The following is a 13420-nucleotide window of genomic DNA, read 5'->3' as shown; positions in this document are numbered from 1 at the left end:
GCAAAACAATATATTTGACTGTAGAAATATTAATATATACATATATAATTAATATATATATATTCAAAATAATTATTAATAATTTTTATTTAATTATTAGTTTAGCTTCAAAATTAAAATTAATAATTATAAGAATGAATACATTAAAGATGGAAACAATTTTTTTTTTGGTTTCTAATATTAAAAAAGCATATTTTTATTGGTTAACATCGGTCAACACCGGTTAATACTGGTCAACATCGGATTCTGATGAACAGTGTACCGGAATAAGATGGTTGTGATGTTGAGCACATGTCATCATATAGTTGGTATATGTAACTATGCAATACATATATTTCGTGTAGTTGGCAATACATTTTTAAAGTTGGGATGTGTGGCCATGTATTGAACAATACTTCGTGTAGCTGAGTATCTTTTTTCCAAAATGAAAAAGGTTTGAAGAAAGAAGAGAGACCATATATAAAATCCAAGAAAATGATTTGGAATCATTAGAAGGCAAGAAGTGGCTGATACGCTTCGTAAACCCAAGACGCAAGTCTTTTTGCCATACTCTTTACCTTCACGTTTCTCCTTCGTTTCACGTGTTATACCGTCGACTTAGGTCCTTAAATCCTAATATACGTCTATTACTTTACTACTTTAGTGTTGTGATGATTCTCATGAAAGTTTTCATACAGTATGATATAGTTTCATTATTTTATCTTCAAATGTTCCTTTATTAAACTGGTGATGATTCTCATGAATGTTTTCACATTTCCAAAATATAACTATTTTTTATTAGTATTCACAATATCGTTATTTTTTACCTAATTTCACGAATCTTTTGCGAATAAGTTAGAAACCTTTCTTTTTAGTCTATTCATCTTTTAAGTTATTCCAGTACTATACCAGTCTGTCACCTATATAATACCTAAATATGTGGCAGATAGATTTACATTTGGAATTGATCTTGTGTGGATGAGAGATGCTACAATGATGGTCAAGACTCGAGAGTAGTAGACACAGCCAACAAAAACGTATTTTTTAACTTAATTTTGTGCTATTTACCTACAAACAATAATTATTTTTACCTATACCACATTTATCTACACCAAATGGTCCATAACCAAAACCAATAAATACTAGATCCACCAAGAGGAATCTTCCATTTCCCTTTTTTTACTTTACAAACTACGATAAACCAAAGAAAAACTTGCAATTCCATAACTAGAGTTTCTCCGGATTAGGAGTAGCAATTCCCTCAGTCTGTGTCCCAGGGAAACCATTAACACCTTCGTTACTAAGACTATGAGACCATGGAATCGAGCTAACCGGTGGAAAACAACAACTGCACTCGTCCACGCATTTAGTCTGGGGGAGAATTTCAGTTCTGTGACCATCAGGTGAAGTAGCTTCCCAAAGGGGACCCCAACACTCAACTTTGTTGAACTCATTGACATTAGAATGGAAATAAACCCAAACGGGAGCTTCTTGTAACTCAGGGTAATTGTTCAACAAGTTCCCATCACCATGCACAAATGCTTTCAACACCTAAATGTATCCAAAAACAATCATAGTAATCAACATTTGTTTACACATGAAACAAACAAAAAAGTTACTTTTGAATTTGGCAAACATACCACTGGTAGTTCTTTGCAAAAGATGTAGTACCGAAACTTAGCAAAGAGATCTAAAAGGAAATGGCCACCGCTTATGTGACAATGAACGTGAAGCGACATTTGCCCTTTCACTTTCTTCCATTCTGCTACTACTTCATCTCTATATAGCCTATTTGCCCATCCTTGCAACTAAACACAAACATTTATATACATCAGCCTCTCCAAATTGCTACAACCATGAATCTGAATTACATTAATCTTTCTTAGGAATAGTGTTAAAGATTTGGGTGACAATAGATACATATAAATAGGATAAAACCATAGTGCCAAAATACAGATATATAAAGCCTAACAATAGATTATAAGTCAGCGTAGTTTGCTTGAAATGCTCAATCCCCTAAAATCTTACACTCATGAAACAGAGGTGTTTATGTTTGTATGTGTAGATACGTTAAAGAGCATAAGGAGGTGTTTTTACCTGAGAATTGTTTATGGAGTGGGAAATAGCTAACGTTAATTTAGCAGTAATGTCACTGTGAGTGAGTGTGTAAGTTCTAGGGAGTGTTGATGGATGCTTCTTCTCATCAACCCCTAAAAACAATACTTTCAATTTGGATGATTCGAATATAGCCGGTCCAAACAACCTCGCAACCTGCACCAAAATCCAAAAAGAAACCTTAAATTATTCGAATTATGTTCTTACTTAGATTCAAGAATCATTTGTAGGCTTCCTTGAATCCAGACATAGATGAGAAGAGACGTAACTTCCCATCAATACAGACAAAAAAAAATTAAAAAGAACCAAATCCTTACGGGAACAATCGACTGATTCTTCTTCTTGGATCTTCTATTGCCGAAGAAGAGCGAACTGCTGCTACTGTTACTCCGTTTGTCTGAATAAGCTGGTTTCAGCTTCGTTGGTAACAACAGATTCGCTGACAAACTACACATCTCCACTCTCTTTGAAACCAAATCACAAAGCTTCAATTTTTGACAGAAACTAAGACGGAAACAAATCACCCCTATATACAGAGAAGCCCTTGGAACCAAACGGTCACGCGATTTCTTGCGTGTTCGTATACTGAAACCGCAATCAGAAAGCTTGTAACTTTATGAAAGAAACTACAATTTTGAGCTTTTTTTTTCCTTTTTGATTGATTGCTTGAAGTTTTGGTTTTTGAATCTTTTCCTGGAATTTAGGGTTCTTTCTTTCTGTGGTGATGCGTATTTGGTTGGCTCTTGTGTTTAAAAGGGGTTGCTTCACGCTACACACTTCCGTGCCCAAATCTGAACACTCTTTTGGTATTCTTCTTGACCACTAGAGAGTGCCACGTGTACTCCAATCTTTGCATGAGAATATCCATGTGTCGTCATGGTGGGGCTAACAGGTGCCTCTAACCGTCATTTTGGATAACTTAGCCATCTCGTCTCGACAAAGAGACGACACTGACCGAACCTTTCTTTACTTAATGTACAAGTAGTTAGTTTAGTTGTCTGAAGTCCGAACCATAGCTGTCCGGTTTAGTTCCGGTTCAATTTAATTTCATTCGTTTTCTCGGTTTAGTAATTAGACCACTAAACGCCATCGTTTTAATCCAAAACTGATTCTGACATCGGAGACTGACTCCATTCGTTAAACAGTGGTAACCTTCTTCTTCTTCGTTCGTCCCCTTGAGGCCATCTTCATATATCTGGTATGTGTATGAGTGTTGTCTTTGCATTATTTCGAATATTTGATGAACTGGGGTTGCATCAATTTAGTGGCTTTTTTCTAATAAAGATCGAAACTTTTGTAGACTAGAGTAAAAATCGAATCAATGGTTGTTTGGTTCAGTTGTTGAATGTCTTTTGTCTTATTTACCCTTTTTGAACAGGTGAAATCTTGCAAAGCCTTGAGATTTTTGACATGATAAAGACTTTGGTTTCTCCTTGTAGTGTATATGTACTGTGTCTCCTCCTCCTCCTCCTCCCCCTCACTCTTGCTTTTGAGTCTTTGTTTTTAGTTTACCTTACCCATTTTATTCAATCCACGTGACTCAATTTTTAGTTTTATTTAAATGTAGTAGAAAGCATATAGTTGTCCACACATGCGTCTGTAAAAGTCTTGTGTTATTCTCTGTATTTAGGGATTTGGATCTCAGAAACTGAAGTTTGACCGATCTTGTAAGAAAGTGAAGCCAAGAGCAGTAAGAATGGAACTCACAATCACTCAACCTGATGATTGGCATCTTCATCTCCGTGACAATGATCTTCTTCAGGCTGTTGTTCCCCACAGGTCCTGACAATTTTTGTTTTTTTGTTTTATTTTTCTTGGTTTGCTTTGTTTTTGCAGCTGTATGATTTTGAGTATAACTGTTTGTGTGTGTTTCTATTTGTCACATTACTGTTTTGGTTGTTGTTGGTGTTTGATATAGGAACAATTGTTTGTTTGTTTGTTATGTATGAGATCGTCAATTACAATTTTTTATATTTTGTTGATGCTTGTGTTGTACTTGATGGTTTAAGGGTGTCTTGTAAATGTGTGTAGTGCGAGTACTTTTAAGAGAGCGATTGTGATGCCAAATCTGAAGCCGCCTGTTACAACTACTGCAGCTGCTATTACTTACCGGGAATCTATCATGAAAGCTTTGCCATCTGGGACCAGCTTTGATCCGCTTATGACACTTTATTTGACAGACAAAACTCAACCTGATGAGATCAAGCTTGCAAGTAAGTACACCTGTTGCTTTTTTTCCATCATGTTGCAATGTGGTCTGATACATTTTTCATCTTTCAGATTGAGATTCTACTTGCGACTGTTTAGTTTTATGCTCATATTATATATGCTCCTTTTTTAGGGGAGAGTGGTGTGGTTTATGCGGTTAAGTTGTACCCTGCTGGAGCAACAACCAACTCTCAAGATGGTGTCACGGACCTTTTTGGAAAATGCTTACCGGTGCTAGAAGAGATGGTTAAACAAAACATGCCTTTGCTGGTAAATAAATCACACAGCACATTATTAGATTTGTATTTTTGTCTTTTATACTGTCCTGTCTGAGGAATGTTTTTATTAGGTTCATGGGGAGGTCACAGATCCGAGTATTGATGTCTTTGACCGCGAGAAAATCTTCATTGAGACAGTTCTGCAGCCTCTAATCCAACGCCTTCCACAGCTGAAAGTAGTGATGGAACACATCACTACCATGGATGCTGTGAATTTTGTTGAATCTTGCAAAGAAGGTTTTGTAACTATCTTACTTATCATTTCGTCCTTTGGTTTTTGCTAATCTGCCTAGCTCATAGTCTTTTGTTGATTATAGGGTCTGTGGGTGCAACAGTCACACCACAACATCTCCTTCTCAACAGAAATGCCCTTTTCCAAGGTGGATTACAACCTCACAACTACTGTCTTCCGGTTCTCAAAAGAGAAATACACCGTATGTTCTTCACTTTTCATAAGAACATTAAGATTTCATTTCTTTCAGCAGCTTTCTGAAAGGTCATTGCGTTTACTTAATTGTACAGGAGAAGCCATTGTTAAAGCTGTAACTAGTGGAAGCAAGAAATTCTTCCTCGGTACAGATAGTGCTCCACATGAACGGACTAGAAAAGAAACATCATGCGGATGTGCTGGTATTTACAGTGCTCCTGTTGCCTTGTCCTTATATGCTAAGGTCTTCGATGAGGTAAAACTTTGTAACTTCAAACAGTTTACTTTCCCGGTTTGGGATTTCCTTTTAAGTTCATAGCTTTTACTTCTTTTACATTCAGGCGGGTGCGCTTGACAAGTTAGAAGCTTTCACAAGCTTTAATGGACCTGATTTTTATGGCCTCCCGAGAAACTCGTCAAAGATCACACTGAAGAAATCTCCTTGGAAGGTCCCGGACGTTTTCAGCTTCTCCTTTGGAGAGATCGTCCCTATGTTTGCTGGAGAAACTCTTCAGTGGCAACCGTTGAACTAATGTGGTGGTTTGGAGTTGTCAAATTTTTTTCTCCCAAATCAGTGTACCTTTTGGATTGGATTTTCTTGCGGCTGAGTTATGCTCTGCATTATTTGAGGATTAAAAATCAAGATATTGACCAAGAATGTTTATTTTGTGTTTGAATCTCTTTGTTTCTCCATTTTAATCTAAATGACAGTATAAGTCTCAATCAGAGTGGGTCTTATGCCTACTCCTCCAGATGAAGATGTCCCATTCTCATAAAGGCTAGGCAGGGTTGGTGTTGGGTTAACTCTAAACGGACTCATTGGCAAAGGTATGTGTTCCTCCATATTCATTGATCCACCTAGATTCTGGTCTTCTCTAGATGGGTCGGTGTAAGAGACTTGTGCTATAGTTTCATCCTCAGTTATCATGTCCGTGGATGTTTGCACTTGTCTGGAAGTCTCTTCTTCCTCGGAAGACTTTGTAAATGAATTGTCTCTGCTCGTGAAATCTGAGCACTTTCTCTGCACATACATCATCTTTTAGTTTGAATCTCTTCCAAAACACTCTCAAGAAACTTAGAAACCTAAGATTAGAGATACCTGCACAGGTTTTGTGAGAGAAGAATCTGTAAGTATTGGCTGGACAGTTTGTGATTCGTCTGTTCTTCTAACTTGTGAAGCTTGTTTTCTAGTTTTGTCGCGCATTTGAATGTTGATTTCCTTACTGGGAGGGTATTTTGGTAGACAAGATGGATCACAAGGCAATGGCTCAGTTTTAAAGTACTGTTTCACGGTGGAAGAAGTTAATCAGTTGGAGTCATAAGAACAACAAAACCAACATTCAACAGTGGAAAACGTAAAGATCCCAATCCAAACTCACCTTGCTCTTGAGTGCACTAGTTGCAGTGCCTCGAAAATCTGGATCTATTGAGAGCAAAGTCTCTAGAAGCGAAATAACACAAGTTGGAAAATCTCTGAATGTCTCTGCTATATGTGATCCATATGGAAACATGGGTCTCAATGGAGCTGACAGTTGTAGCTTTAGTTTTGTCCAGTAATCATCTGAAGGCGATCCACACAACTTGAATATCTTGTGCAGTTGATCTGTCTTGGAATATTTAGAAAAGTTTCTGAGACTTTACTTCTGTAGTAAGAACAAGATTGATTGGAATGTAATGGTTTACCTCGTTTTTTCCAGGAAGTATAGGCTTTCCAGCATATAATTCACCTATGACGCAGCCTGTGCTCCACAAGTCGATCCCAACACTGTAATGAGAGGCTCCAAGCAAAAGCTCAGGAGGTCGATACCATAAAGTTGCTACATGCGTCGTCAAGGGAACACTGTTATGAGGATCGAAGAACGTAGCTAACCCAAAATCTGCAATCTTAAGGACTCCATTAGAGTTGATCAGAAGGTTTGAGCTTTTTATATCCCGATGGAGTACATGATTAGTGTGACAATGATCAAGCCCTCTTAAGAGCTGCCTCATATAGCATTTAACCTGACAGAGAAGAAGAGAGTACCTGAGAATTTAACACCAAGTAATGAAGAGAGTTTGAACAGACGCGATTAAAAGTACCTGAGGTTCTGAGAATTGGTTACCGAGTAATGAAGAGAGTCCCAAGAGGTCATGTTTCATGTACTCAAAGATCAGGTAGAGGGTAGAGGAATCGTGGTCTACAAGCATTAAGCCTTCCAGTTTGATGACGTTGGGATGATCTAACTTGCGCAGGATTATGATCTCTCTGGCTATACACCTGATGCTTTCTGAGTCGTTGAGATCAAACCGGATTCTCTTCAAAGCTACGGTCTTGTTACGAATAAGATCTCTAGCTTTAAACACCTTACTGAATGTTCCTCCCCCAATCTGTTGCAAATACAGAGAATATGTCTTTTCTATCAAATGGGAATCAACAAAGAAAGGTAACGACAGAGAAAAAGAAAGAGAAAGAGAAAGAGAGACTTGTTCTTGCTTCTCGAAGTTAGATTCACGGCCAGGGATCCAACCGACAAGAGCTTCATCAGCTACGGAGATAAGCCAAGATGGCCAACCGGAGGCAGCTAATTCCGATGTACGAGGATGAACATTAACAACAAGAACGCTTTCTTCTCTCTTCAGTTCCTTGGGACAAATATCACTCATCTTCAACAATTCTGAAACCTTTGGGGTTTGATGATGACCATCATCATCAGCCATTCTTCTTTCTGATGGAAGAGTATGGAAGCGAGGACGGCTTTCCGCCAACCCTTTTGTTGCCGGTTTCTTTTTCCGAGAAGAAAAGATGCAACCCATATTTGGGCAAAAGCCTTGAAACCCACGGCACTGAAGTTGTTACAGAAGAAGATATAGAGAGAATATAGAAAGTGCAATAAAGAAACGTAAACTAAACAATAAAAGAAAGTGAAAGGAAAAAAGGAAATGTCAGATGTCTGAATAGAACCAAATTCGCCGGAAAGCGACAGTACGCAATCCCACCACTTAGCCGTGGACCCCTCTCTGAAAATGCTATGTCGCTAATCATGTTTATTCTCTTCATATTTAGGGATTACGTAACTAATGGTTAACCTTTTTTGGTTTACTTCGGTTTGTTTTTTATGTTATGATGATCATTGTGATTTAGAACCAAATTCCTAGATTTAGACGAAACAATATCATAATTTTAGAAGAACAAACAAGTTTAGCTTCCTTGATTAAGAACAAATTAATACACTATGTTTAGAATTTATTGAATATCACAGATTTTGGACGAAAATATGATACAATAAAAAAAAGTTGATGGTTGTTGATACATTCGTTTTGAAGTTGTGAGATTAGTATTGAGGAGGGGTTTTCTTGGATTGTCTTGTCTCAGGAGGTCCAATGAACAAACCAGTCTCCACTTCCATGTTGTCATTGTCATCTATGTTCACTTCTGATGATGATAACGTTGATTGCGATGATGCTACTGTTGCTCCCATTCCAAGCCACTTTTAATTTACAAAATTCTTAATCAGAAGCACATTTACGTTTTATACTAGTAATATTAGCATTTAAAACTATATATAAACTAAAATCGTACCGTCTCCTTCAGTTCTTTATTTTCCTTGACGAGTTTCCTCTCCTAAGGTTTTGACAATGAACAGATAAGTTTATGTCATTATAAAGTACATATGGTGTACTCACTAATACTTAGAGAAAGAAAAGAAAAAAGAAGACTGTATTTTGATTTACCTCTTCCTTCAACTTCTCAATTTGTTCACGAAGTAATTGGTACTGAAATTCAATATACAGAGAGATGTAAGCAAATTTTCCTCATTAATATATCCTGTAGGAATCGTTAAAACCATACATATATCCTACACTATCACTATCAGTGCATGCATATACTGATATACATATATAGTTGAATCGCTGATACTCATTTTTATTGCAATGTTAACTTGAGGATGGATGATAATATATATGATTAGTAAGGCCATGCAAACCATGCTGACTTGAGTATGATATCGATGATATCAGTTATAAATACATGCATGGAACGACACAAACCGCAATCACATCAGACGTATGTATGCTAGATGGTTAACAGAACAACGTTTTGGCAATTGGCATAATAATTAAAAGAACCTATGATTTTCTTATAACGTACAAACAAATTGAATTTTTGGTTTGACTATATCTTTAACATGTGTATAACATATAACATAAAATACAACATATCATCAAAACATCATATTCGCAAAATCGCATAAAAACGAGAACTACTCCTAATTTCATTTATCATAGGAAATTGAGCTTGCATGTGAATGTATGAATGAAATGGATGATGTTTTCAAAAACTTCATATATGAACATTTAGTGTGATATATCATGCGGACTTAATTGTAAATAATACCTTCTTGGCTCTTATCCTGGTCAAGCTTCGCTCCAACTGATTCTCTAACTGTTGCAGCTCCTCGATAGAACATTTATCAATGCCTTCCCCAAGCAATTTTCTGCAAATTTACTTATAATCAAAATACCTTACACTAGCTAGTGTCTAATACAATCCATATAAAATTTCTCATAAGATAGTACTATATATGAGCTAGTTCCAAACCGTTTAGATATCTCTAGCTGTTCAATCTTTTTTGTCAAGCCATGTGTTTCGTCTCTCGCTTGCTGTCAAGTACGCAATAGTAGTATGAAACATTTAAACCCACCACACACACAAAAAAAATCTAGTAAAAGATTATTCATCCGCAATGCGTGAAACCCAAAATATATATGAATGAGGACTGATTTTATAACAATGAAAATTTTGGAAAAGAGCATATAGTTTTACCTGAGAATTAGCATCTCCCTTATGGTTAATCCCGATTTCTTTTATTCGTCTCTGATATCGTTCTATTGTTTTTGCTATACTGAAAAGAATCAAATAAAAATAAAAGAAACGAAAATGTGGAGTCAAAACGTTTTCACTTCAAATTCCGAACAAGCAAAACCAATAGCTTATAAATGGTATCAGAATGTTTGTGACAACAAAGAATCAAAAAAAGTTCTGGTGAGTTCATATATAACAATATTGAGATTATATACATAAAATGTGTAAAAGAGAGACAGAGAGAATCATACGTAAGCATGGTTAGTTGCATTTTCCCAAAAGTTAGGATGTTTCTCGAGATCATATCTTATATACACATGACGTACTTTCGACACCAAAATATTCTCAAAACAAAATTTGGTTAAATGAAAACAAAAGGCTTGTTTCTTTACTTTAAAATGCATGAAATAGTAAATAGCAATATTGAGATTTATGATACAACATAATGCGCTAATATTATACATACACATTTACAGAGACAGACAGATGTATATACATAGATGCACATGGACATGCTCCAATCTACATAGATATTAATAAGCTTTATTCTTTAAAATACATTAAACAGTGGGTTAACACAACTGGATTCTGTGGTTAATAGTGCCTAGTTAATCGTGATTAAATTTCTTTTGGCTTTGCTCAAAAGACACTTAAGTACACTTACGATGTTGAAGTGTCTAATCCTTCTACTCTAATGTTTTAATCAGCATAAATTTATACCGAAAGAAATCAGCATAATAACCCAAAAAAATATAAATAAATAAGAAACCATAAAAAGAATGAATATACAATTCTGATCTACACACATGCGCTGACTCCATCACTGCTATTTGTGGGTAAAAAGTGAACCAAAATATCTCTTTGTTGCCACATTTTTACAGATCTATACTTACATCGATAATGCATATTCACACTTATACGATATATATAGAAGCATCAAGTATATACCAGAATACATGTACTCACCACATGACTGTTCACACATAAATGAGTAATTTATCCATATATTTCCAACATGTGTGTAAAAGTATTCAATAATGTGTAGGAATATATCTATACATATTCTATTAACTATATTGAACCATGGTAAAATCAATCTCACGCAAACAGCCAAACACACAAACACACGGTCTAAATAAGGAAATTTAGTGTTAGTTCCAAGTATTGCTAATTTCCTAATTTATGAAGATAGGCTGAATCGTTCATATATAAATAGGCCTTATTTGACTAAGTAACGACACTATACTTAAAAAGACTTGATATTGCTAATTTGCTATACATACAAAAGCAACTATATTACATAGCTAGCATTGAAGTCTAAATGGACAAGTATCAATTATCTGTAAACTAAAAGCTGCTACCATATCAAAAAGATCTCTCTTGATAAAGAAAGTCAAACAGATCAACTCATCTACAGCGAGAAGTGGATGGGCTCACAACCAAGTACATACAAATTTATACACAAATCATAGGTTGTAGTGCCATAAAAATCTGGTGACTACATATTGAAAATAAGATCATTAGTTTTAATCCTATTAAAAAAAATACTCCATTTTCTTTCTCCAATCTACTTTAAAAAAAATATATATATATACCATTATCTCTATGATTAGATCTTGATAATCAATCATATAACCAAATGCAAATTCATCGAATCTATTATATAATTACGGAGTAAATGAGACCCGGATTAGCATCTCAGTCGAATCTGATAGCACGGAGACTAATTAAAAACAAAAAGGAGACATACCTAGAGCTAGAGAACTCATAGAGTTTGGATCTTGGAGAGAAGATGACCAAAGCAACTTCAGCATCACAAAGGACCGACAATTCGAAGGCTTTCTTCAAAAGTCCATTTCTTCTCTTGGAAAACGTCACTTGCCTGCTCGTTGCGTTCTCTATCCTCTTCATCTCCGTTTTGCCCCTCACCATCCTTTACTTCTAATTGATTCCTTATCCAAATCTTCTGTTTAAAATCACACAAGAAAAGTTTATGTAACTCAAAAGAAAAAAAAAATGAATAGTGACCAAGAACATCAACAACAATCTTTCATTTAACCATTTTAATAAAGAAAAAGATCTATAAATAGAATCAACCAAAAACTGAAGACGGATTTCGAGATTTACCCTCTTTGGATTGATGTTTTCTCTTTGTGTATATATGAGAGCTGAGTGGAGAGAGAGAGAGAGAGAGAGAAAAAATAAATAGAAAGATTTTTGGGAAGAGGGTATGTGATTACAGATTCTTGGAAAGCCCTAGATTTATGATGGAGGAGGAGGAGAGAAAAACAAAAACTAATAAAATAAAGAGAGAGAGAGAGAGATATATATAAAAAGAAAAAGTTTTTTTTTTCCTCTATATGATTGATATATTTGACAATTTGCCATTTTCTCTTACGCCTATAACCCTAGCTAGACCTGGCTAGGATAGCAGTACATCACTTTTATTTTTAGAAATAACATTACGCAATTTCTTTCTTCTTTTGGTAAAAAACTCAAAAATGAAAACTGAAGGGCCAATGTGTTTATATAATAATAGTAATAATAACATGTACAATAATTGTGGGCGGGGTAAGAATAATAATTTTTCCCAATGAACTGACAATGAACAATAATCATTACTGTTTGGTAAATAACTACTACTCAGGTAAAAATGGAGATATTTATATATGGATTGGTGTGTAAATTGCAGCTTAACCGTGTGGGGGAACCGAAGGCGAAATTGAAGGTAATGGGGGAGATCTTGGCACGTGTCCAGATTAACCGACAACCTATAGATCCGGTGTCCGTCAAAGTATAGGTTTAAACTTTAAACTATTGCGCACCTGATGAGGGCAGCCATCATCATTGTTCCCTTTGCCAGCTCCTCTCGGACAAATAAGTGCTTACGCACGCACACCGTCTGATCGTCTCTTCTCTCCAACCGCACACCGTCCGATCTCGAAACCCATATTCTCTAGTATAATTAAAAAGACTTCGAGTACACAAAATGGGTTAAAGCATATATTGTATACTTGTGTAAGATAACGTACGTACTTTTTCGTGACTCTATAAATCTTCCTTTGTATTTATCAAGTAAGTAGTCTACATACATAAAGTATGATAGTGCTAAGACTCTCACATCGTCATATATATGGCCCCCTAATAAGATAAGCTTACAGAGAAAGTTTGAAACAAACTTTTGTTTTAACAAATAATTTTAATGCCAAAGATGAATCAGAAAACTTTACGCAAAAGAAAATAAAAAAGCACAGAACTTTAATCGTTGTGATATAAGTTAAATAAAAAACAAACCCGTCGGGACGTCCGTACAATCGACGTTAATTATAACAACGACCCATAAGGCCAATTAGATAGCAACAAAATGACACATGTACATGGTTTCACGTGGTAGCTATAGCTTCGACTCTTGTTTGATGCGCTTCGTAACACCACTTCTTCTTCATTGCTTTTTTTACTTTATTCGTTTCCCGTTTTTTAAATATTTTTAATAACCTAAGCAAAATTAGCATTAGCAAGTGGTTATCCACTATTGGATGCTTTTTTACAATAATAATACGTAAGCTAACA

The 13420-nt window shown here is 35.6% G+C and overlaps 4 protein-coding genes across 11 annotated transcripts; 1 reads left to right on the top strand and 3 right to left on the bottom strand.

Moving 5' to 3' along the window:
• Positions 1-996: 996 nt before the first annotated feature.
• LOC104731201 (magnesium dechelatase SGR1, chloroplastic) lies at positions 997-2904 on the bottom strand. The gene is made up of 4 exons (XM_010450507.3): positions 2412-2904; positions 2077-2250; positions 1620-1787; positions 997-1530 (listed from the first exon to the last, which is right to left on the bottom strand). Exons 1-4 carry the CDS (start codon positions 2547-2549, stop codon positions 1207-1209), a joined length of 804 nt encoding a protein of 267 aa, XP_010448809.2. The 5' UTR covers positions 2550-2904; the 3' UTR covers positions 997-1206.
• Positions 2905-3040: 136 nt separating this feature from the next.
• LOC104731198 (dihydroorotase, mitochondrial) lies at positions 3041-5730 on the top strand. 2 transcript variants are annotated; one of them, XM_010450501.3, is made up of 9 exons: positions 3041-3292; positions 3473-3540; positions 3725-3873; positions 4126-4307; positions 4436-4572; positions 4652-4817; positions 4898-5014; positions 5103-5263; positions 5349-5730. In XM_010450501.3, the coding sequence occupies exons 2-9, from the start codon at positions 3505-3507 to the stop codon at positions 5538-5540; spliced, it is 1140 nt and encodes a 379-aa protein (XP_010448803.1). In that variant the 5' UTR covers positions 3041-3292; positions 3473-3504; the 3' UTR covers positions 5541-5730. The 2 variants fall into 2 exon arrangements, with proteins under 2 accessions (XP_010448803.1, XP_010448804.1); XM_010450502.3 differs by lacking the exon at positions 3473-3540 and having other exon boundaries at positions 3046-3292.
• Positions 5655-7809, bottom strand: LOC104731199 (putative serine/threonine-protein kinase At1g54610). 5 transcript variants are annotated; one of them, XR_015574885.1, is made up of 6 exons: positions 7471-7809; positions 7087-7374; positions 6691-7008; positions 6387-6610; positions 6107-6289; positions 5655-6028 (listed from the first exon to the last, which is right to left on the bottom strand). XR_015574885.1 is itself a non-coding variant. In XM_010450504.3 (6 exons), the coding sequence occupies exons 1-6, from the start codon at positions 7798-7800 to the stop codon at positions 5708-5710; spliced, it is 1668 nt and encodes a 555-aa protein (XP_010448806.1). In that variant the 3' UTR covers positions 5655-5707. The 5 variants fall into 5 exon arrangements, 3 of the variants coding, with proteins under 3 accessions (XP_010448806.1, XP_010448805.1, XP_087335162.1); XM_010450504.3 differs by having other exon boundaries at positions 6387-6614; positions 7471-7800; XR_015574884.1 differs by having other exon boundaries at positions 7087-7800.
• A 356-nt stretch (positions 7810-8165) lies between these two features.
• Positions 8166-12182, bottom strand: LOC104731200 (agamous-like MADS-box protein AGL19). 3 transcript variants are annotated; one of them, XM_019234231.2, is made up of 8 exons: positions 11978-12182; positions 11601-11813; positions 9812-9890; positions 9587-9648; positions 9383-9482; positions 8719-8760; positions 8567-8608; positions 8166-8474 (listed from the first exon to the last, which is right to left on the bottom strand). In XM_019234231.2, exons 2-8 carry the CDS (start codon positions 11780-11782, stop codon positions 8319-8321), a joined length of 663 nt encoding a protein of 220 aa, XP_019089776.1. In that variant the 5' UTR covers positions 11783-11813; positions 11978-12182; the 3' UTR covers positions 8166-8318. The 3 variants fall into 3 exon arrangements, with proteins under 3 accessions (XP_019089776.1, XP_010448808.1, XP_087335163.1); XM_010450506.3 differs by having other exon boundaries at positions 11601-11816; positions 11978-12181; XM_087479037.1 differs by lacking the exon at positions 8166-8474 and having other exon boundaries at positions 8555-8608; positions 11601-11816; positions 11978-12181.
• Positions 12183-13420: the final 1238 nt, after the last annotated feature.

This window comes from Camelina sativa, chromosome 12 (assembly GCF_030686135.1).
Source record: "Camelina sativa cultivar CO46 ecotype springtype chromosome 12, ASM3068613v1".
Classification (NCBI taxonomy): domain Eukaryota; kingdom Viridiplantae; phylum Streptophyta; class Magnoliopsida; order Brassicales; family Brassicaceae; genus Camelina; species Camelina sativa.
Note: the sequence above shows the minus strand (reverse complement) of the source record. Positions and strands in the feature narration are given on the sequence as shown.

Bases quoted from the DNA above. Each gene is read 5' to 3' on its own strand.
- LOC104731201 (XM_010450507.3), bottom strand. From the start codon at position 2,549: ATGTGTAGTTTGTCAGCGAATCTGTTGTTACCAACGAAGCTGAAACCA. The intron at 2,251-2,411 runs GTAAGGATTTGG...ATTTTGGTGCAG, and splicing joins AGAATCAGTCGATTGTTCCC to GTTGCGAGGTTGTTTGGACC. The intron at 1,788-2,076 runs GTAAAAACACCT...GTTTGTGTTTAG, and splicing joins ACTCCATAAACAATTCTCAG to TTGCAAGGATGGGCAAATAG.
- LOC104731199 (XM_010450503.3), bottom strand. From the start codon at position 7,800: ATGGGTTGCATCTTTTCTTCTCGGAAAAAGAAACCGGCAACAAAAGGG. The intron at 6,290-6,386 runs GTGAGTTTGGAT...ACCGTGAAACAG, and splicing joins CTAGTGCACTCAAGAGCAAG to TACTTTAAAACTGAGCCATT. The intron at 6,029-6,106 runs GTATCTCTAATC...ATGTATGTGCAG, and splicing joins CTCTCACAAAACCTGTGCAG to AGAAAGTGCTCAGATTTCAC.
- LOC104731198 (XM_010450501.3), top strand. From the start codon at position 3,505: ATGATAAAGACTTTGGTTTCTCCTTGTAGTGTATAT. The intron at 4,308-4,435 runs GTAAGTACACCT...CTCCTTTTTTAG, and splicing joins TGATGAGATCAAGCTTGCAA to GGGAGAGTGGTGTGGTTTAT. The intron at 4,573-4,651 runs GTAAATAAATCA...TGTTTTTATTAG, and splicing joins AACAAAACATGCCTTTGCTG to GTTCATGGGGAGGTCACAGA.
- LOC104731200 (XM_019234231.2), bottom strand. From the start codon at position 11,782: ATGGTGAGGGGCAAAACGGAGATGAAGAGGATAGAGAACGCAACGAGC. The intron at 9,483-9,586 runs GTTTGGAACTAG...GTAAATTTGCAG, and splicing joins CAGCTAGAGATATCTAAACG to AAAATTGCTTGGGGAAGGCA. The intron at 8,475-8,566 runs GTACGATTTTAG...GTAAATTAAAAG, and splicing joins ATAAAGAACTGAAGGAGACG to TGGCTTGGAATGGGAGCAAC.